This window comes from Pinus tabuliformis, chromosome 2_1, assembly GCF_031772625.1.
Source record: "Pinus tabuliformis cultivar Carrire ecotype Pingquan chromosome 2_1, CPIR1, whole genome shotgun sequence".
NCBI classification, from domain to species: Eukaryota; Viridiplantae; Streptophyta; class Pinopsida; order Pinales; family Pinaceae; genus Pinus; species Pinus tabuliformis.
In genome coordinates this window covers 370,034,995-370,058,994 of record NC_142299.1, presented here as the reverse complement: position 1 = coordinate 370,058,994, position 24,000 = coordinate 370,034,995, and the positions used below count along the sequence as shown (strand labels likewise).

General features: G+C 35.8%; 1 protein-coding gene across 3 annotated transcripts; it reads left to right on the top strand.

The window, feature by feature from the left end:
• Nucleotides 1-8,162: 8,162 nt before the first annotated feature.
• LOC149200410 (BTB/POZ domain-containing protein At1g03010-like) lies at nt 8,163-20,596 on the top strand. Of its 3 annotated transcripts, none has more exons than XM_089402726.1 (5): nt 8,163-8,316; nt 9,209-9,738; nt 13,674-13,740; nt 16,471-17,742; nt 19,803-20,596. In XM_089402726.1, exons 2-5 carry the CDS (start codon nt 9,647-9,649, stop codon nt 20,361-20,363), a joined length of 1,992 nt encoding a protein of 663 aa, XP_089258852.1. In that variant the 5' UTR covers nt 8,163-8,316; nt 9,209-9,646; the 3' UTR covers nt 20,364-20,596. The 3 variants fall into 3 exon arrangements, with proteins under 3 accessions (XP_089258852.1, XP_089258853.1, XP_089258851.1); XM_089402727.1 differs by lacking the exon at nt 8,163-8,316 and adding an exon at nt 8,736-9,013; XM_089402725.1 differs by lacking the exon at nt 8,163-8,316 and adding an exon at nt 8,736-9,116.
• Nucleotides 20,597-24,000: the final 3,404 nt, after the last annotated feature.

Below are 24,000 nucleotides of genomic sequence, written 5' to 3'. Positions count from 1 at the left end.
AACAAGGGCAGACTGTCCTGCCACAAACTGAGCTGCCAGCAGCTTCAATAATGCAAACACCACCACCTCAAACTGAGCCATTGACTGCCCCAATTTTGCAGACCCCAACACATGAGGAAAGGGGTACAAAAAAAGATAGAGAAGAGTCCACTCCTCTTAGTGGATCCTCCCAGCAACCAGAAGCCAAAAGGCAAAGACTAGACTCCCCAGAGGTAGAAGACATCACTGAAGAATTCCTTGACAGCTCAAGGAAAAACAGGGAGGACAGCCAGCACACAGGAACAAGCTCCTTTCAGCAGGAGCAAGGATTGCAACTTGGTTTGGAGGTGTCTTCCTCCTCCCAGCAGAGCAAGAAGCCCAAGAGCACTAAGGCTTCTTTCAAACAAATAAAAGCTCAGAATGATCTTCTAAGGGCTGAGGTTTACAAGCAATTTATAGATGCAACACCAGACCAGCAAGAAAGGCTAATGACTGTGTATGACATTAAAGAGGAAAAAATAATGCTCAGTCACTTTAAGCCTACAATACCGCAGCCTAAGTCAGCTGCAGATTTTGTAAAGACAAGGGTGGAGGTCTTGGCCAAAGACATCCATCCCATGGACCAAATAGAGCTCCACAAGCAAGCTGGAGAAATGGTTTATGCAACCTTGGTGGAGAAGGCAACCATGGCCCATGAGCTAAAAGAATCCCTGAAAAACACCAATACACAGTTGGATTTTGAAAGAATGTCCTCCTTGGCCAAAGACAATAGAATAAAGTCTCTTGAGGACATCATCATTGATCTAGGACATGATCCTAGTGATCCAAAGGGTGTGAAGGCCCTTATGAAGAAGAAAGATGATGACCTGAATGAATTAAAGAAGAGGTTGAAGCTGCAGCCCATGGAGCACCCTCAAACCGCAGAGCTTCAAAAGCAAAAACAGGTTGATGACCAATTAGACCTCTTAATGCAGCAAGACCAGAGGATCAGGGATTTGGAGAAAGAGTTGGAAGGAGCATTACAAGATAAACAGGGAGAATCCACTTCCCAAGCTCCTCCAACTACTTCAACAACAGCAACAACTTCAGGGGTAGCAGTGGCCCCCACAACAGAAGCAGCAGGAACAACAACAGCTCCAGAAGCCAGCAAAAGTGTAGAGGAATTGACCAAGGCCATCAAGGAAATGGAGCTCCAGGCCAATGAAATAAAGAAGGCCAAGGAAAAATTGGCAGAACTGGATGCCAAATATGACAAGTCGAAAGTAACTGTGGCAGAACAGGGCAGAGAGATAAAGGCCCTCAAGGACAAGATAAAGGCCTTAGAAAAAGAGCTGAATCTAGAAACAGCCATGGCCGACATAAAAAGAATTCTATGGGCCAAAATAGGCCAATCCATCACTCGACAATGGAGATCAATAAAAACAATGCATGAACAGATGGACTTGTTGGGCCAAGCACAAACAGAAATCAATAAGGCCAAAACACTGCTGCAAAACAGACCAGAGCAGGCCAACAGAATGATAGACTTCCTGAACAGGCAGGAAAAGGAGGAACTGGCAGCCATAGGCATTCCCAACAGAACAGAGGCTGTCCTCACTGCCAAGAAGGTGCTAACTCTCAGGAACTATGTACAAACCGTGGAGAGGAAGTGCTATGAGATCACAGCAGATGTGGAGGAATTTAAAGTCAAGTTGGCAGTGCTGCAAGCAAAAGGCCTGCCCAGCCTCCTAACTGGTGCAGGAAAACTAGTCTCCCGGGATCAATTTGCCAACAGAATGGCAACATACATTGAGAATCAGATTACTGCATCTGGCAGTACATCTGAACAAACAGGGCCTCCCTCAAGACAGAGCTTGTATGACAAACTGGAAGGCCTGTTCTTTATTGAGAATGAAGTGAATCATCTGTTTGAAACTCCTCCTAACTTCTACAGATATACAGAGGCCGATGAGACCTTGATAAAGATTAGGAGGCATCAAATGCCAAAAGAGGATTGGTGGCAAGCAATGCTTCAAATTCTGCCACGGTAGCTTCAGCTGTTCGATCACTGCCAGCTCCAGGTCACTACAAGACAAACAGCATGATAAAGTCAGCATTAAAAGCATCCGAAATGTGACTCAGCACATAGACAACGACGGCTAGCCCAAAAGATAAAGAAATGCACAAATTTTGACAGCGTCTCCTCAGCCGACTCCAACTGCCACCAAGTCAACAGGCTCTGACCATTTTTGACAGCTAAGGGAACTAAAGTTATTACAGCATTAACTTTCTCAGCTTCTACACTCCAGCGGTTGGCATGCTATTAATGAAACATTTACTCTCCATTCAGATATTTTCTTATGTAAACTTTGTATATATACTCCCCTTAGTAACGCATAAGGGGTTGGTAATTTTCACTCTGAGAAAATGTATTGTACACTTTCAGAATTGTTTAATACAAAGAGCTAGATCAGCTCAGTGATTTCCTGGAACTATGGTGTCTTGTTGATGATTCATGTGTTGATGCAGAATTCCTGTGCTGTCTGATGAAATAACAAGTTTTTCCTCAATCTCTGTTCTTGTCTCTCTTATGTTTATCAAATCATATTCATGTTACACTAAACTAGCAGTAAAGAAAAAGAATAGTGCAGGATTTGTTTTACTACACCTTGTACTCAATTTTTACTGCTGTAAATGTTTGTCTTCATAATTAACCATGGACATGAATTCTTAATTGCTCATGTAGCTGTTAATTCTATATATATGAATGTTACCTAGAAATTCTTCATTGCTTCTAGGTCAATATTCTCACTGTCTTTCTCTAGCAGTTTACTGTAAGCTTCTTGATTGCCTTGCATAAACTGGATACAACCCACCCAATCACTTTATGAACGTTTGTTCCTCAGACACTAACCTTGCTTTGCAGCATCACTACAGCATCACACAGCACCTCAAAACAGCTAAAGGACCACTGACTCCATTGCCCAATGACATATAACATTCTAGTGAGAGCATACATATCTTGACTGAAACATTATCCAACCAAACACAAAAAACAAAAGTTTGAACAACATAGCTAGCCTAAAATACTATCAGAACAGAGACAAATTATAAAGAGAGAGCCCTCTCTGATTACAGTTTGGCTAGAAGCTGTAATCCAAAGATTGGTTAGTGGTTACCCCGGCCGTATTCCCTTGGGAGTCATAGGGAACAACCTGGGTGTTAACAGAAGGGTAGCCAGGTTAAGGCCAAGGTCTTTCATCATGCTAAGTGACATGCGATCCATTGCATTTGATGAGACTAACGCTCCCTTTGGCAACACTATTGTGCTGGCCATTCGTGCACGCAGCATCTGCTCTGCTGCTGAAGTGCCTGCTGTGACATGGGTAGACAGGGTACCTTCCTGAGGGGGTCGCACCTTTAACTCCTGCAATTGTGCCCTGAGGGCCCCCAACACAGTCTGGTGCTCGGTCATAAACTCTTGAAGCACTTCACTTGTGACATTATGAGCCGTTTGGCCGATGTCATGGAGATCACCTTTGGTTAAGGTGATCGGGTCAATGGCCAGCTTCAAGGCCTTGACCTTCTTCCTTGGACCCGATCTTTCTGCGATGCACAACCATTTGAGCTGTGTGGATGCGGTCCCTGGGTCCGCACTCCCTTCTGCTATTTCTGTGTCCTCTGCCTTTTTCCCTAAGGACGTTGCTTGGCCCTCCTCTGCTTGTACCGTTGCTGCCTCTGTTGTCTGCGCTGCTGCTGCTTCTACGGCTTCTTCTACTCCGCAGCTTCCTGTGCCACTTCGCACACTGCCCTTACCTCAGTTGCCACTTTTTTGTTATGCCTTCTCTCATCTAGTTGGGTGACATGCAACTTGGCATCATCCTTCTTTTTCTATGCTGCCGCTTTCTCTAGTTTCGCCAAATCTGGGGCGCACCACTCGGGAGGCCATGTCTCCAATACAGTGAAGATTGCATCATCAATGGCTACAAATGGTAGCTTTGTCCACTGCTTCATCGGGTCCTTTTGCGCCCTGATATAAATGTTGTGCATATCTGCCTTGAAGTCTGCAAAACTTTGTAGACTATTGTGCACCATAGGTGACAGGCGCGGCCTCCTGTTGATCCACATTCAGATGCTCGCCTCCATGAGCACCCAAAAAAAATTTGTATCACAAATCCGTTTCGTGTCCTTGGTGGCCCAGAGCGAAGCGTACTTCACGGCCTCTGGTAAGTCTCGGTCAATATTGGGAAACTGACTATCCTCCAGTAGTTCTCTCGCTACCAGCAATATGGATAAGAGCAACCATGCGTAGTGGAAGGTCTTACCCTGCTCCTGGGCTTCGCGACAGTTTAACAAAAATTCCTCGCAGAGGAATTCGGCCCAGTTGAACTGGACCCCCTCCGCGCACTACTCGGCTAGCGCGATCACTAGCACCGGTACCTCATTGGCGCGACACTTCCTCATCACTTTGCCGGCCAAGAGTTGGGTGGCTACGCACACCCCTTTGTCCTTGATGCTGGTGATGGCGTAGCCCCTCTTCTTTTTCTCCAGCTTATATTTCGCTTTCATGGCTTCTGTAAGAGCCAAATCGCTACTTTTTCCGACTATAGTCGCGGGGTCCTTTCCCTTACAGGGGAGCCGAGAAATACGATGGATGAGATCTGTCATGGTGGGAATAGGCTCCTCCAGCCATAGATACCCATCATGCACCAGGTAGAGCAATTGCCTAACGACGAAAATGGTGATGGGTGCGCGGTGGAAATGTGGTATCCATAACAAGTGCAACAATCCAGCTTTTTCCACACCACGCAGCCATTTTCACGGCTCTAACGTGATCACCACCCCCTCAGTATTCTGCTTTATCAGATTCGCTGTCTCTAGGTGCGGGAACTTCTCGCTGTCAACGAGATCCCAGTCTTAGAACCATGATAAGGGCTAGTGTGTCCTAGGTTGGGGGCTAGGTTAGTCTATCCTTGGTCCAATGCAATCCCTTGAATAATTTTGATGACTTAGATACCTTTGGATGACAGTTTCTTAGAGCATAAATTACTTATTAAAAATCAACATTAATTCGTCAAAGGACAATAGCTCTAGTGGTAGCTAGCGGGTTTAATTCCTCCTCCACCTAAGTTCTATTCTTCGAAGACATGTTAGTCTATGTAGCAAAAATTGAACATGTTGAGAATCATGACCGGTAAGGGTTAGGAAAATTGGAATATCTTGATATTAAAGTGAATAGTGACCGTCATTCTGATTTGGTCCATTACGATTCAATATTACTTACCCAAAATAATTTTTCAAATTACCAATTCACTAATTCCCATTAAAAAAAACATTAATTCGTTTTTATATTTTTATATACATTATTACATTTTTATAATTCAACTATATAAACAACTACTTTAAATACTTTAAACAAACTATAATATAAAATAAATTATATTTCTATATATTTTGATAAAAAGTATAATATTGCTTACTTTCATTAATTCATATTGCTTATTCACTTTTATTATCTAAATCATCTTTCCTTAAAAAACCGTACTAATTATTAAATAGGATTAAAAAAAAATAATTTTCAAATATACAAATTATAACATTGATTTTAAAATTTTCAATGATTCAATTGTCTTGTCATAATGGAAGTTAATATATTTTAGTGCCCAATCTAAATAATAACATAACCTTAGTCAAAATGATAAAACACACCATATGCTTTGTACTATATTGTAATGATGAGTGTCAACTTCAAAGTTCAAAATGATTATAAAAGCATCTCCTATGGTGGGACAATTTCTTACTTTTGTCTGAAACATACTCATTTTATGGATTGGATTGGAGAGTAAGTATATCTCATTTAAATTAATATCTTTTTAATTATAAATGGTTAGTTTTTAAATATAAATATATTTCATAAAATTAATTTTTGATATTTTGGAGAAAAATAATAAAATAATTTTAAAAATATTTATTTTATTATTAATGATATTTTAATAAATTTGTTAATATTAAGTAAATATATTTTATTTATAAAAAAAATCAACTATATATTACATATAACAAGGATAATATTAAAATAATTAAATATCTAATAATATTGACCACAATCGATTAAGAATCTTTTAAATTTAAATTTCATTATTATATGTGTATAGTTTTGAATGGTTTAAAATATTAATAATTTATATTAATTTATTCAAAATTGTATGGGTGTAAGTTGCGGTGAGCGTTCAACACAAAGTGGGAAAATATATATATATTTGTATGGGTGAAACTTTGCTAGCCGAGGGTGAGATTATATATATATATATTCAATGTAATTTATTGTTTTAAAAATTAGTGATCAATATTTATACTAGGTAGATCTACTTAAAATAAAATAGCAAAAATACTTTAACAAAAACTTCAACTAAATTAACCTTTAAAATTTAAAATATACTAGATAAATTATTATAATTTATTTAATATTTCTTCTTCCTTAAAAAATATCAAATAAATTATACATTTACTAAAAACTATAAAAAAACTTCCATAAATTCAAAATAATAATTTTTTAATATCAGAAAAGTTTGAGAATTTTGCATGTATTCATAGTACTTGTGATCTTGAAAATCTATAATCTGATATTCCCAAAACAGTATGATACTAGAAAGTAAAGAAATCTGCATTCTTCGGAGTACTTTGTGATCCTCAAAATCTAACTTTAATGAACATTGGTCACCATTAAAAGAAGAGATTGGCCTGAAACTTATGTACAGCTCTAATTAACCTCCTTTATGACATATATCTAATATAAATTTTTTATCACACTCTAGTATTTTTATTGTTGCTTTGGTTGGATTCTTTGATGTAATGTTGATGTAATATTAATATTAATATTAATAAGTGGAAAGTTTTTAGGGTTAATTTAATTGGTAGAGTTTCTATATTTTGTTATAAAAAATTATTGGGTCAATTTTCTTTGATATCTTCCCAGTTAAGCTATTGAAAAATTATTGTGTCAATCCTCTTTGACATCTTCCAGATTAAACTCCCTCCCTGCCCAAATTTTTATTAAAAAATTTATTAAATATAATTCTCTTTTTTATATAAATAAATTTAGTAAATATTTTTAAGACCAGCATCTTATATTTACAATTCCAACCAATTTCTTTGGAATTTTGAAAATCTACCTAAAAAACATCTCTGTTCCTCTTTTAAGAAAGCAAATAAACACCTTACAGGTTACGTTTTTAAAGTTGTTGAGTTGAATTATACGAGTGGATGTGTATTTGTGTAATCCTATCTCCATTGAAGGCGAGGAGGAAGACACATCACACACCATATTCTCGAAAAAGGCATGTATCCTTTGGGCAGACATTCTGTCAACTACTTTTGAGACAGTAACGTAGAAAGATTGGACTCGAATTTTGGTACTTTTTTAGAATTTGCATGTGTTGCATACACACAAGCCTACATGGTCTAGTGCTGTTTTGTTTTAAAAAGATTTCTCCAGTGGCCCTGATTATTATACTATGCAGATAATGATGTAGAATAAAATTTGGATACCCAGAATGACATCCACCTTGACACTGAAGGCTACAGTTGAGTTAATGAGTATACGCACCTGTGGCTTCTGGATACCATAAATATTGGGGTTCCTTAGCCCAGTTCATTTTGAAAAGTATTCCAAGAGGGCACAGACAACACAACGTGACTGTAATGGGAGAAGAGAACAGGTATTTCCCTATCATGTGCCTACGAGGAAAACCAGGGACATGTAGGCCACAGCGAGTAGGACCGCAAAGCATGGCATGGAATCCTCAGTGCACTGTACTATGTTGATGGTGTGGGGCTGGCCTTTGAAATATGTGTGCAGCATGTGGAAGTGGATGTGCCACCACCAACAAATTTGGTCCGGTAATGATTGTTGTTCATGGAAAGCAATGAAATCACGAGATCATATTCTCTCACCATATCAAAGTTCTCAATACCCAAAATGAGAAGCTCCACTTTGTATGAAATTCTTAAGAAATTCAGGAGATATCATGCTGGGAACACTTGTGGGGCATGTTGGGCTTAGGTCAAAATCAATAAATTGACAAAAGTCACTTTTCCTTTTAATGGTTTTTAAATTTTTATATTTATGATGGTGTGGTTAGGAAAAAGCTTTTATACAGCTAATATATCAGTTGGGTCCAGGTCTATATAGGAATCTAATCTAAGTTTAGATATTGCAGGACATTAAATTAACTGCATCAATGGCAATCAAAATCCCGGAGAATTGTTTTGTATTCAGGTTTCCATTTCAATTTGACAGGCTGGAATGGAAGAGGATGATGGCAAGTCAATATAATATCTTTGGGCCTACTCAAACATGTAAATGGTTTTAGCTACATTCAGAAACCAGCAAGCTTAAGCTGTTTCACGATCTTTTTTATTTACCTATTTAATGGAAATTTTCTGACATACCTTTTGATTCAATTTTTTAATGGGAATTCTTACATACTCATACTCCTCTTGTTAATATTTTAAGAAATTGTACTAATAATGATGATGGCAAGTAAATAAATGTTTTTTGGGCCCTGCTCACAAAACTAAATGGTTTTAGCTACGATCACAAACCAGAAAACTTAAGCTGTTTCGCAATCTTTCTGATTTACTTGTTTAATGGAAATTGTCTGACATACTTTTTGATTCACTTTTTTAATGAAAATTCTCACATACTCATACTCCTATTTCTTATTATTAATAATTTAAGGAATTGTACCAATAATGACTGGTTCACACTGCTTTTATATTCAATATGCAGGGAAACTGTTATGAGTGTCTGTATATGGGACCATCAGTTGTAATTTTTTGAGTTTCCAATAAAAAATAAGCCTTCACAACCCATAGCTAGGGCTGCTCAATGTATTTAAAATTAACTAAAATTCCAGAACCTTGACACCTCAAGGATGGAGCCCATACATATTTGAATTTGATATTCTACTTCCTAATTGAATGGGTGTGATAGAGTGTTTTGGAGCAAATCCATGTGGCCTGATTGGTCTGGCAGTATCGTAATCTACTTCAAGTATGATAGTATCATATACTTCAAATATGCTGCTTTAGAGATATTTTTCTATGAACAAAGCTATAGCTTTTCAGTTGCATGATATATATCAGATGACCCTCTGGTAATCCCTGTATTTTGAGTATACTATGACACTAATTTCAGTCCAGTCCAGTCATTGATTTATAATCTCTATTGATTGTCCATGCTTTTCAGATTGAACAGATGATGGGCCGATGCTTTTCAGCTGAAACACCCTCGTCCAACTGTTTTTTTCTTCAACCGAACGTGAAGGGTAGTTAAAAATTAGCATACAAATCATTACATCAGGAAGAATCCTGTGAGGTTCAATAGAGAAAATTTCAGATAACTCAGAAAGGGAGATCAGAGCCTTCAAGAATTTATGGCCTGTGACACTAACAGTATTTATGCATCCTGGAACTTGGGTTCCTAACAGAGCTCCCCTGCTCTGATTGAGAAATCCTCGCTATAATGAGTCTTTAGGTTTTCATTGCATTGTTTGATCATGAAAACAATAGTAGTAGTACTGGTACTGCATTTGGAGTTATATGGGATGAAGGAGGTGGAAAATACTTTACTAATTGGGGGACGGATTCTCTGCAACTGAACTAACGGAATTGAGACATTCAAAACATGGGAGTCATGACGACCACGAATGAGAAGCCCAGCGTACCAGTCAAGCGCTCCACTCGTTCCAGCTTCACTGTCAAGCGGACAAATGAATGGTATTTCTGTCGCTCCCTTCCAAGTTCCCATAATCTGATTGCAGATAATTATGTTTTTGTTTTCTAAGCATGTGTTTCTCTTTTTAATACTTCTATTTGATGAAGAGAGAAATATATTGATTTGTTTAGATCTCATAGGGAAAATGAAAAATCTAGGAAATTTATAGACTTACTCATACCTCAGGATGAAGTGTAAACAAATACTGTACAGTTTACAGAAAATTCTGTGAGTTGAGTTTTTAGAATATATTGTTTTGGGTGAAAGTTGAAACCCATGACCCATATTCAGAGAAAATTGAGCTCAGCTTTCTTTGGAAACTTAACATTACAATTTACCAGCCTATATAGATAAGTTGTACAGTTTTACTGGAAAATTTAACAAGGAACTCTATTAGAGTTTAACACGTAACTTCTTAATTAACCAATTTAAAGCATTGGACTTATTCCCTGAACACACTTTCAGAATAGAAACTGCTAAACTTACTGAGTTCAATCTCAGAACATTTATTAGATTTGCGCACATAACTTCTTAACTAACCAATTAAACTATTAAACTTACTCATTGAGCTCACTCTCAGCATATAAACTGTTAGAACTTACCCACTGAGCTCAATCTCAGAACATTTGCTTTCATTATGAAAATTTTCAAAATTATAATAAAAGTAAACAAGTATATAATGTTATCAAAATGCATTCAAATCATAGTTTTTTTTAATGTCAATATATGAGTAAATACTAGCTTTTTTGTTTTCTAGGTTACGTGAGTCTTGAGGTGGCACACTTAATATGTGGCTTGAGTAGCAGTGATTTTGGGGCATCTAAGACATCTAGATCACCCAGGGATCGCACTTGGCCTAGGACACACTAGCCATATTATGGCTGGATTTCTGCCCACAGAGTTCCGAACCGGTGACCTTTACACCAAGGAATGCCTTAATAGAACACCCTGTCACACTCTACTCTACCCTGTGGGCAACTAAACACCAGTTTAATTTTAATGATATAGTCTATTTGTTATATATTTTGAGTTTTTAGAATATAATCTTTGCTAATTTTTCATAAAATTTAACTAAAATATTTTGGAATTGCAAATTTGAATGGCATGATTTACACAATCATATCTGAATATGGAAGGACAAAAAAAGAATTTCAGATTGCTCTTCTACCATGTCCGTGCATTCTCTGTGAAAAAGGAATGTTTTTGACAAAGGAATGTTTTTGACCCTACAACGTTGGAACATTTCTCAATTCAGCTTTAACAAAACTTCCCTTCAAAATTTATGCAGTAGACTTTTCGTTAACGCAAGCAGGAGAAAAAACATCTTACTGGAAACAGCTGCAATTGAAGCTTTGATAGAATTATTGCTTCAATACCTTTAGAATCAAATGAGCCAATGAAGCATCATGATCTAACAAACCAGCAAGTTCCATTGAATTTTATTAAACAAGATGTATCTCCACTTACTCGGATTGAAGCCCCACAGGACATGAGCAGACCTGCAGCTCCAAGATAAATGTCCGAAGCTTAGTAAGTCATAAGTTCAGCGTTCCTTTTCCTTTTTCTATTCAGAAATGTGGGCATTTTGCCATCTTCTTGGCCTCATCGTCCATTTCCATTCAGAGATATGGGTCATATCCATCACACCCACAACCATCTGCCACTGGTTGGTTGTGAGAAAGAAAACTACACAGTACACATAATGTAAGCTCACGTGTTCAATCAACCACTCTGACATAGCATAGTTGGAATGTCTGCTGTATTCTTAGGAAACAACACATGCATATCTGAACTTTTTGAACACGATTGATACTCTGTGTCGTTTCTTCTGTGTTTCTTCTACCTCCGTCTAGTCTGCGTTGCTCATCAATGCAAGTTTATCCTATATTGAGATATCGTGCGGAATCTTCTAGTGCATTGTTGCTCTGCATTTATGACCATTGGGTTAATGGGCAAGAGCAAATCAACTTCTTCAGTTTCTTATTTCTTTCTGGCATTGTTTAATTATTCTTTTTTTGAGTTAGAATTTTGGGATATAATTGCAGATAAAATTGTGATTTTTTGGAATTAGAATCACAAAATATATTTGTGAGTAAAATTGTGAATTTTAATTAGTTTAAATTTCTTTTAACTAAATAAATAAATTCCACACCTTAAAAAACCCTTCCATCACCTGGATGGTACAAATTAAACCACTCAAACTTAGAATTTTATAAATACATCTACTAGCCAGTTGCCAATCTAAAGCTTTGGCCAGCTTTAGATTTTATAGAATTCATGATTTGAGGGTGGCAACAAAGCCTCATTATCATTTGTAGAAAATATGTCATTAGTGCCCTTAATGTGGCCCACATATTATCTGAGAAACGCCAAAGGGCAGAAGCAGAGAGATTGGTGTTAGACCGATCTCTTCGTGCACATGGAGGGGACCCTAGTCAAGTTGGTCCGAAGATGTCTGTAGCGGTGTCTAGATCCTATCAATCCATTGTAGCCTCGCACTCTCTGTGGCTTCAGATATACAGATCCAAATCAGCATGGTACACAGATGGTTGTATTGTGTGAAGTTTCACATCAACTCAAATTGAAACTTCTCACCATCAATCTGTGATGGCCCACAGAATATTGATATGGACTGTTTGTGGCAGAGATTATAGGGCATGAGAGCATGCACTGTATTGGAGTCACAGATTCCCAAATAATTATAATCCTCTGTCGGTCCACAAGTGAAAGGTTTGTCTGTAACCTCAATCCCTTTGTGCCATCAACCTCAATCTCTTTGTGCCATCAATCATTTGTTTGAAGGTCTAAACTTTTGCAGGGTTGATAAGCAAACCTATTAAGGGCAATTGTATTTGTATTTGCAAATGGTTAGACCGATTAATGCATTATCCAAAACCATCCTGTTTAAAACCCATTGACACTTCCTCTGAAACTGATCAAGTTTTAATGGATACGACAACTACAATTCAATTGCTCTAGCAGGCACAGTGGCTAATCACAATGCCACTTCCCCATCAATAGAGGCACAACTCTTAGATTTGTCAGACAGTTGATTCGTTTGTTGCGAAAGAAGGGAACTGAGTGGAGGCCCAGATGGGGATTTTGTCATTGGACTTTAGAAATAAATACAAGGAAAGCTCAAAATCAATCATTATCCTCTTTCGATAGCACTAACTGTAAGTCTATTCGTGGAGATGAAAAAACTTATCATTCTGACAAACATGATTCTAAAAACTAACCTGTTTCCACTGCATTTTTTCTTTTTGATTGAATCTGACCCCATGAATTGAATTACTGATTGAATGATAAAGACATGAATGGCAATTTGGCATTCTCACATTCATATTCATATCTTTAAATTCAACGCCATTCATGCCTGTATATTCAGTTGAGAGACATGAATCGCAACAGGCATTTACACAAACATGTCCTTATATTCAATGGCATTCATGTATTCATATTCAATTCAATTCAGGGCGGTCGGATTCCATTGAAGACCAATAAAGTGTATTAAATCAGATTCAATGGCATTCATGTATTCATATTCAATTCAATTCAGGGCGGTCGGATTCCATTGAAGACCAATAAAGTGTATTAAATCAGATTCCATTGAAGACCAATAAAATGTACTAATTGAACACTGGACATAGTTTTCTGTTTCTGTTTATTCAGAGCAAATATGTTTTTGAGTATGTAGATTTCCACCGCAGGAATTAATATTGTGATGCTTATTCTGGATTTACTGTGTAGAGTGCATGAAATGTCAGGTCGAATATTTCACCTATCATATCATATCATCCGTCCGGACACTTTACCCATCATCAGGAATCAGGACACAGTGATGTTTTCATGCACTTTACACAATAAATCCAGAATAAGCAGAGATGTTTTTTGCTCTGAACTGAAATTGACGATTGTTATGGTTATGTTTTCACAGGCTGCTGTCGGACGTCCCCAGCGATATTTCTGTAGAAGTAGGAGGAACCATTTTTGCTCTTCACAAAGTACGTCTTTGATAACTCACTGCTCATTGATATTCTATTTCCGGTTCTCATTTTTTATTACTGATACTGGTTTTTCATTTGCCAAAGTCATCCATGGTTAACATTATGTATTGCATTTCATTGCCGTGCATCTACTCATCAGAGATCATCAATAAGCGCTCAGCAGTGCAGTAATAGATGCTGGGATATATGTCATTGGCGTTAAAGAGCTTCCGATCCTATATATCTCAACATTCTTTACTGCATCTCAATTTTTATATAAACATTTGGAATTGTGTAGGTTGCATTAAAGTCATATGGTGCAAGTTATTCTAACTGGAAACCAATTGACTTCACTTTTAATCATCTTCACCTTCAATCTATAAATTGAGTACTAACATCTTAATTCCATTGGTTTGTCATTTAGATAGCAATTTGAACAGTCTGGAACTTACATTATTTTAAAAAACTATAAATGTTTAATCATCTTCACCTTCTTTCTCTAAAATAAATTATGATGAATTTGATTGAAATGTTTAATCATCTTCACCTTCTTTCTCTAAAATAAATTAGGATGAATTTGATTGAATTTTTTATTTAGTAGTTCTGACTATCCAGACCTATTTAAAAAAAATCATGTCCAAATTGTAATTTTAATAATTTATATCTATTTATTTATAATATTAGGGGCGGCAAGAGTGGAGAGGGAGCTTTTGATCTATCATTTCAACAATTAATGGGAATATCTATTTTTTCTGGGTTTTAGGAATGTTCACAAACAACCAAACTTAAGGTTACTCTATGAATTCAAAATCTCATTATTATTGGTCACTCTACCATTCTTTTGTGCCACCTCATCAATTGGTCTCTTCCTTCTCACATCAAACTCCAAGTTATCTTAAAATTGATCTATCATATTCTAGGAAGCTTTTGCTCCAAATCATTTATTCATATCCATCGGCACAACAAGAAGGTAAACCTCCTCTCAATGAGGTAGTCCATTTAGCAAAATGAAACCTTAAAGTTGATGGGTTCTAAGGTTAACACTAGTTCCTTAAGGCTACCTATGAACCATGTTTTGTAAGTGTCTTTTTTCCATTTAGCAAAATGAAACCTTAAAGTTGATGGGTTCTAAGGTTAACACTAGTTCCTTAAGGCTACCTATGAACCATGTTTTGTAAGTGTCTTTTTTTAGTTGGTCATTTTTCATCTACAAGCTAGCATTTTTAGAACACTGCAACGCCCTTGTGCCTACTCTAGGCTTAGTTTTGGATCACATTTTAGAATTTTGTTGCTTACTACAATGTTGGTAAGTTTGGACCAGTATAAAATACTTGTAAAGACTATACAATTGTGCCCCGACACACATTTTATGAAATATAAATATATTTTCAATTCAGGTTAAAAATAAATGTATTTATATTTTAATAAAATTTTAAATACTAACTTTTGGTCTATAGTCTATAGAGGATAAAACTGTTTTGAGTGGGCTATTTAGACACTCATTGAATGATAGATCAGAATTTGAAATCCAATTAATACTGTCACCATGTGGGGTTCCAAAAAAAAATATTAATTAATATGGTTTACTTAAACTTTATTGACACCTTATCAAATGACTAATCACTTAAACATACATTCATTTAATTTTTTTCCTTTTCCTTACTATTCAATTCGATTCAGATATTATATTTTTTTATTCAGATATTATATATATTTTTTAAATAAGTAATCTCCATAACATATATTATTTGAAATTAAGTACAGTCTAAAAATTTAGTATTTTTTGAAATATATTTTGTTGTAGTATTTTTGAAAAATATATATCTTTTTTGTAAATTTTACTTAAAATTTGATAAAAACTGATTGAAATGATAAATTCTAATTACTAAATTTATATAAATTAATTATATAATATTTTTTTCAAAATTATAAATCTATTTATATAGTGAAAAATATATTTCAAATAACAATAATAATCTTACTAAAAATATATTATTAAAATTTAGTATATTATTAAAATTAAATTAAATTAAAAACTTAAGGTAATTAAATTTTCATTTTATTATTGCTTCACACTGATTACATCTATTTGTAAGACACTTTTATATAGCTATTATTCTTATTTTAATTGCAAATTCTAAAATATTTTAGAAAAGAAAAAAACCAAATCGGCTCATGTTAATTACAAATTGTAATATATTTCAGAAAACGTAAAAGTTATCTTAACCACTCTACTCCATTAAATTCTAATATATTTAAATGATAAATTCTAAAATTATCAAAAACTTATTGAAATAATACATTCTAGTTATTAAATTTATATAAAGTAAATATATAATTTTTTTCAAATTACATTACAAATAACAATAAAAATTATAACATCAAATTAAAAAAGGTTAAGAAAATTAAATTTTGATTTTATTATTATTTCACACACTCATATATTTATTACATGTATTTGTAAGACTTTTTTACATAATGATCATGATCATTTTATTTAAATAGTAAATTTTAAAATATTTTAGGAAAAGCAAGAATCAAATCAACCATTTTTAAGTGCAAATTCTAAAATATTTCCAGAGATAAAATCAACGTCTCCCCTATCAAATTTCCAAAATATTTTCAGATCTATGTTAAAATTAATTTCAACAATACATCATGCAGGCTGTGCTGCTACTTTAACGTGTGTGTTGTGCTATTAAGATCTTATTTTTAGACTTATTTGAATCATGTTGGAAATATATGCAGTTCCCTCTGGTGTCTCGAAGTGGCCGGATCCGAAAACAGTTGGCAGAGTCCAAAGATGGAAAAGTCCATCTCCAAGACATGCCAGGAGGAGCAGATGCCTTCGAACTGGCAGCAAAGTTCTGTTATGGTGTACACCTAGAAATCACAACTGTGAACGTGGCACTACTCAGATGTGCTGCAAGCTATTTGGAAATGACAGACCACTATGGCGAAGGAAGCCTGGAATCACTCTCAGAAGCCTATCTCAACGAAATAGTTTGTCAAAACCTCTCAGACTCAGTCACTGTGCTCCACAGCTGCGAGAATCTGTTACCCTTTGCAGAGGACCTCAAGATTATCACCAGATGCATTGAGGGAATAACCTCCAATGCCTGCAAGGAACAGCTCTCAACAGGCCTATCTCGTCTACAATACAGTGGTTCGAGTCACATGGAGAACCGATTATACCCAATTGGCCTGGGATTTGCTCAACAGGGGCCCAAGCCTCCCCCTGCTACAGAGTCCTGGTGGGGAAAAGAGTTAACAGTCCTAAACATTCACATGTTTCAGAGAGTGTTAACTGCCATGAAATCCAGGGGCCTGGGGCAGGACATAATCAGTGGATCCCTAATGCATTATGCCCAAAGCTCTCTGGAAGGGTATATGAAAAACATGGTGAGAGATCCTCAGTGCCCAACTCAACCCAAGCTCAAACCCCTTGGGGTTTCTCCACCATTGACAGTCCTGGAGCGTGAGCAGCGATCTGTTGTGGAGACTGTGGTGAGTCTTCTTCCCCCACAAAATGATGGGCGCTGCACAAACACAATTCCCCTGAGTTTCCTTTCATGGCTGCTCAGAACAGCCATCATGCTCAATGCCACGGCCTCCTGCAGAATGGAATTGGAAAAAAGAATTGGGGGCCATTTGGATCAAGCAAGTTTGGATGACCTGCTCATCCCCTCTTTCTGCTACAACGATGAAAAGCATACCCTGTTTGATACCGATGTTGTGCTTCGCCTGGTTGCAAATTTCTTGCAGGTTCGTGAAGCCGAAGAGTTATCAGATGGTGGGATGAATGGTCAGGGCGATGGGAATTATGAGTCTGATGGCATGGGCTCTCCAAATCAGAATGCTGTAATCAAGGTCTCCAAGCTTATGGATAGCTATCTTGCTGAGATTGCACCGGATTCCAACTTATCAGTTTCCAAATTAGTTGCACTAGCTGAGGCTCTGCCTGATCATGCTCGTCCGGTGGACGATGGTCTCTACAGAGCTATTGATATCTTTCTCAAGGTAAGGTGTGTTTTATGCCTGGTTTGGTTTTGTTTCACAGCTGGTCTTATTTTTTATTATTATCAAAAATGGATTTTTTTTAAGGTTTTAATGTTCTAAGCGTTCACAAACGTTGTGAATGAATTGCAACATTTTGCAAGTTGCCAACTTTCTCGAGCTATCTTCTTGTTTTTTATTATGTCTCTCTCAAAGTGGTATTACACATTAATATGTTTCATTTTGAAGAAATAAGCAAGGTTATTTGCCAAGGAGATTGCACTTTATTGTCACACTTTGTTATTCAAACACATAACTACTTGATGATCTTTTATGATCTAGATCTTTAGCCTACTTAACATCAACAAAGCCATCAACAAAGCCATGTAAATGGCGCCACTTGCTGATCTTTTATGATTTAGATCTTTAGCCTAGTCAACATCAACAAAGCCATGTAAATGGTTGAAAAATCAGCAAATCTTTTATGATCTAGATCTTTAGCCTAGTCAACATCAGCGGATTTTCTATGGTCTAGATCTTTAGCCTAGTCAACATCAACAAAGCCATGTAAATGGTTGAAAAATCAACAAATTATTAGGGAAGCTTGTAAGGTCCAAGGGAATTTACTAGTCTCCTATCCAACTCCTTGTTTCCTTGCCAAGATCTACCTTTATCATTGGGATTTTCTAGTTAATACCTTTTAGTGACCCTCCATTCCTCTAACAACTCATGCATCCATAAAAACAAAATCCAAACCCGAATTGTGCATTAGATCATTGTCTAAACACACTTCCAAGCCTCTTGGGAAAATACCAATGCTATCATCTCCAAGGTCGGCTGGCACAATGGTAGTAAAGAGCTTTGACATTGCCCACCATCGTCTAGCTTCTGGTTGTATGCCACCTTTGTCACCTTATGGACTCCACAGCTTATTGCTGCTTTTATGAGCCTCCAAGTTAGAGAGGGGTCACCATGCAAGCTAATGATCTAAGGGTTTTCTCATGAGAGATTTTATCAATTCATTTTTAGCTATCTAGTTAATACCTTGTACAGGGGTCACCATGCAAGCTAATGATCTAAGGGTTTTCTCATGAGAGATTTTATCAATTCATTTTTAGCTATCTAGTTAATACCTTGTACAGGGGTCACCATGCAAGCTAATGATCTAAGGGTTTTCTCATGAGAGATTTTATCAATTCATTTTTAGCTATCTAGTTAATACCTTGTAGTCATCCTCCATTTCTCTAGCAGCTCATGCATCCTTGAAAACAAAATCCAAACTCGAATTGTGCACCAAGTCATTATGGATGATCGTCCAAACACAATTCCATGAGTCTTGGGAAAACACTGATGCTATCAACTCCAACTGCGACATGCACAATGGTAGTAGAGAACTTCGACATCGCCCACAATCTTTTCGCTTTTGGTTGTATGCCACCTCTGTCACCTTATGGACTTCACATCCTATTGTTTTCTTGTCAGTTTCCAAGTTAGAGAGGTGTCAACATGCAAAACTAAAAATCTAGGGATTTTCCCGTAAGAGATGAGAGATTTAATCATTTCATTTTTCACTATAAACATCTCCAAGTTAGGTAAGTGTCACTATGTAAACTAATGATTTATAAATTCTCTCATAAAAATGAGAGATTTTATCAATTCATCTTTAACTATAAACCCCATAACATTATTTTCTTTATGTTAACCCATATTATAATACTAATGTTAAAAATAAAAATATAAAAACTATAACAAATAGAATTTGAACTTGTAATATTTTACATGAAAAACACATGTTCTTAATTGTGAAATATATTATAAATACTCTCACCATACACATATTAATTATATTATTATTTATTGAATTAAGGTTTTTGACATCATTATCAATTTTTAGAAATTTGTTTTTAGGATCGAATATCATGTGTCTAAACATGTTGAACCGACCAGTGTATTTCATCGTCAAGACAAATAAATAAACATAAAAATTTGCATATAAAAATTTGCATAATTTTTTTCATGCTGGTATGTATCTAAATTCGTATCCATCTAAATTTGAGGAGTCAATTCTATTTCTGTGATGGCAGGCGCATCCAAACATAAAGGAAGCAGAACGCAACAAACTCTGCAAACTAATGGACTGCCAGAGGCTCTCCCACGAAGCCTGCTCTCATGCAGCACAGAACGAACGCCTCCCAGTGCAGCTAGCAGTCCAAGTCCTTTACTTCGAGCAGCTGAAACTTCGCAACGCCATGAATGGAAGCTGCGGGCCTGATCACCTGATCCCCAGTTCCAACTACCCCCAGAGGCTCAGCAGCGGGGCTCCCAGCGCCGCCATTTCCCCCAGGGACAACTACGCCTCAGTCCGAAGAGAAAACAGAGAGCTGAAGCTGGAAGTGGCGAGAATGAGGATGAGGTTGACAGATCTGGAGAAAGACCACGTGTCCATGAAACAGGAGCTCGTCAAGTCCACATCAACACACAAATTCTTGCACTCATTTTCCAAGAAGTTGGGAAAGCTGTTTCGACCCAGAGACGGCAACGGCAACAATCTCATGCTCAATAACAACAACAACAATCTCTGCGGGAAGGCGCCATCTGATGCTCGGCATATCCTCTCCAGAAGAAGGCGCCACTCCATTTCTTGAATGCTATCTTTGGCTTTGGAATGGGCAATGTACAGTGCTAGGTTTAACTAAGGGCCTGGATTTAGGTTTAGTTGATTTGGTTAGCTACCTGCTGTTGGATTGAATAGCCATTGTAATATTTTGGAAGTTGCAGCCAAGAGAGCACTCCATTCTAATAATTATTGTGATGTTTAGCAACATAAATATAAAGGGTGTATTAAAAGGCTAATATATATGTATTTTTAGACCTGTTTAATATAATTATTTTAATTAGGGTGTCAGATTATTAAGTTGCTGTCTTAAATTTAGGATGTGTAAGTTATCTCATTTACATTCCAAAAAATTATTATGTTAATTTTTTTTAATATAAATTTAATTATTTTATTATAGTAAAATATTTGTATGGAGTAAATAATAATAATAAGATTATATTTGAATTAGTTAAATTAAATATTAAATTAATGTTTGATATTTCTAGTTGTGAGATAAGAAATTTTATCTATTGAGATATTTGAATGAAAATGTATATATTTTATTTTTTTCTACAATTAAATATATAATCTATTATGTTTTAACAATATCTATTAAAATATGATTTATAATAATATAAATATATATATTTTACCATATAAAATATTACTTTTCATATATATATATATTTATTGGTTTGGGTAAAAGAGGTTTATTTTATTAGAAGTAAATTAAGGCATACAAGCTAATTTTTCTTATTCTGTCACTAGGAAAACTAGACTAGTGGCAGAACCAAAGCTTTTTGAGTATCTAAAAATTAACTATGTTTTGGGAATTCAACATTATAACATAGAAACTGTGAGGCCCAAGCCTTGCTAGAACAACTAACATGCTTGAAAGACTAGAAAACCAAAGGTAAAAGTAAATAATAGTACAATGAATAGAGTGCATCAACTTGCTTTGGGAGAATCTAATTCTTTGAGAGCAATGGGCTCTCTATTGCTCCCTAGTGAGCAACTTGGATATGGAAGGAGGTGTAGGTGGCCTTCAATCCTTTGCAAACACTAATCTAGTCCTTGGGCTATGAGTTGTAGCTCGTTTAACATCAACAAGATTTCCTCACAAGCTTAGCTTTTGTCCAAAAGGACTTTTCCAAGGAGATTTCCAGGTACCAATAGAAAATAATGATGTACATACTACATACATTGATTGAATCTTCCCCTCATGTGCCCAATATCCCGAAAACCATTCGTTGAAGTCACTTGCAATTTCCACATCGATTAAACATTCACATTCCACAGTGATTCCTCATTCTACCTTAGCAAATTCTTCTTGAATTTGAAGTGGGTTATTATCTTTCTAGCACCTTGTTGAGGCCTCTACTCACAGTTGGGCTCGAGATCCCATCTTGTGGTAGTAGGCAACTCCTCTATAATACCTAGATCATTGTTGACACATAGTTAACTACCAATGAACATCAGGGTCAAAACTCAACCGGGGGAAGGTAAATTAGGTGGGAGGGAGAGGTAGGGGTGTGCTAGTGAAGTGACCCAAAGAGACAAGGATTGAAAACAAAGTGGCGTAGGGAAAATGAGTGAGGTTGGATGAGTGAGAATCGAACTTGGTAATAAGACAGATAGGCAAGATCTGAGACTAGCCTTCACCACCCAATGTATGTTGAGCATAGGAAGAAGACAAAGAACATGAAGGGAATAACATAAGTCAAGCAACAAAGGGAGACAAACGATGATCCAAACTTTCGGCCCTAGATGAAAAGACTAAAAAGCTTGACATGAAAGCCAAAGTGGAGCTTGGCTCCAAATAGAAACAATAGAATAACGAAGAATTGCCCTACTCGACTAGTAATTTAAACCAAAAATTCGTGTTTCCTTGGAATGAATTCCCTATGCTAGACTCTGCACCCATGAATATCAATGATTGATTGTCATAAATGAAATTAAACGAAGCTTAGAACTTGGCTCGTGTCGAAGTTGGAATGTACCTAGGGCACAAACTCTCTGCCTTGAATGAGGAATTCACATGGTGCACCAAGTTGATAATGATAACCAATGCCTATTTTGGATCTTTCCACTTGCAAATCTATGCTTTAGCATGAATGCAAAGACCTCAAGCATTAAAACTTGACGATTCATAACAATTGTCTATGTATGGAATGTAATCCCTTTCCAACTTGCATACAAGCCTATGATTTAACGACATGGGGGATGACTGGCCACATCTCCCTCATTTATTCTTGGTGGGGTGGTGGACATGCCCTCCCCCACCTATCCCCTCCCTAACACTCGATATGGGGAAAATGTTATAATTGTTAATAAAAAGGTACACACTTAATTTTACTTAATAAAAATTAATTTATGTATTATATCAATCCTAAATATATTATAAAGATGAAGAGTGAGCTCTTAATCATATATTTAACAATTAAATTAAGTTAATGATGGTGATATTAACAATTAAGTCTTTCAAAAACTAAAAAATATAATTATTAATACAATATACCATAATAGATCCATGTTAACATTAGATCTATCAAGCATCTAGAGGGATCAAATCTCTTGAGGTTCAAACTTTTTTTAAAGTACAAAACCTCAAGAGATTTTATCCTCTTGGCACTTGATAGATTTGGAGTTAAGATGGATCTATGCTGGTTATGTATATGCATACACCATGTGATAACTTCATGCTAAGCATGGAAGGAATTACACATCTCCTTAATTTTGAGAAACACATTAATATCAATATGGATCCATCTTAACCATAGATCTACTAAAATCCGAGAGGAATCAAATCTCATTATATGTAAACTTGTGCAAAACTTGAAAAAATATTTATACGTCAAGAAATTTAATCCCTTTTAGTGCTTGATAAATCTATGATTTAGATAGATCTATAATGATTTTTTGTCTCTGTTTTAAATTGTATTTTTCAATAATTTATTATTAATAATAATTTTTATTGACAATTAAATGAATTACACATTTCTCTCTTATTAAAAAGTAACTAAATTCTTATACCTTTAATTACTCTTTTCTTTTGAATATTGAAATCACACATATATATACACATTCTCTCTCTCTCTCTCTCTCTCTCTCTCTCTCGCTCGCTCTATATATATATATATATATATAGCGAGAGAGAGAGAGAGAGAAATATTAGTTAATATGAATATTAAAACGATTTATTTAAGTTTTATATTTACATATTTGTAAAATAAATAGAAACTTTTTATTTTTATTTTTTTAATTATTTTTATATAAAATTATATTATTTAACATAGACATGGAAATATTTTATTTATAACTCCAAAAGTGAAAGTGAAATATTTTTACCACATATTTTTCATATTTATTGTAATGAGAATGAGATTATTGAGGTTTTATATTGCTCTTAATTAAAACTAACCAAATATGTATAATCATTTACATTTTTTTTTTTTTAACTTTAACGGGTATGTTTTTTTTTATTTATGTGGAAAAGAGAGAGTGGGGCTTTGCCTGAGCAGCCCTAATTACATCATACTTGTTCAGCAGAAACTGCTTTTCAATCTTGACATTAGCATGGGATTTCTACAAATCTGTCCTCGTTTATGAAGAGCAGCCCTTTATCCATTGCGCTCCCTTTGTTGGCCATCGAATCCGCTTCACTATTTGAGCTTCTGAGGATATGA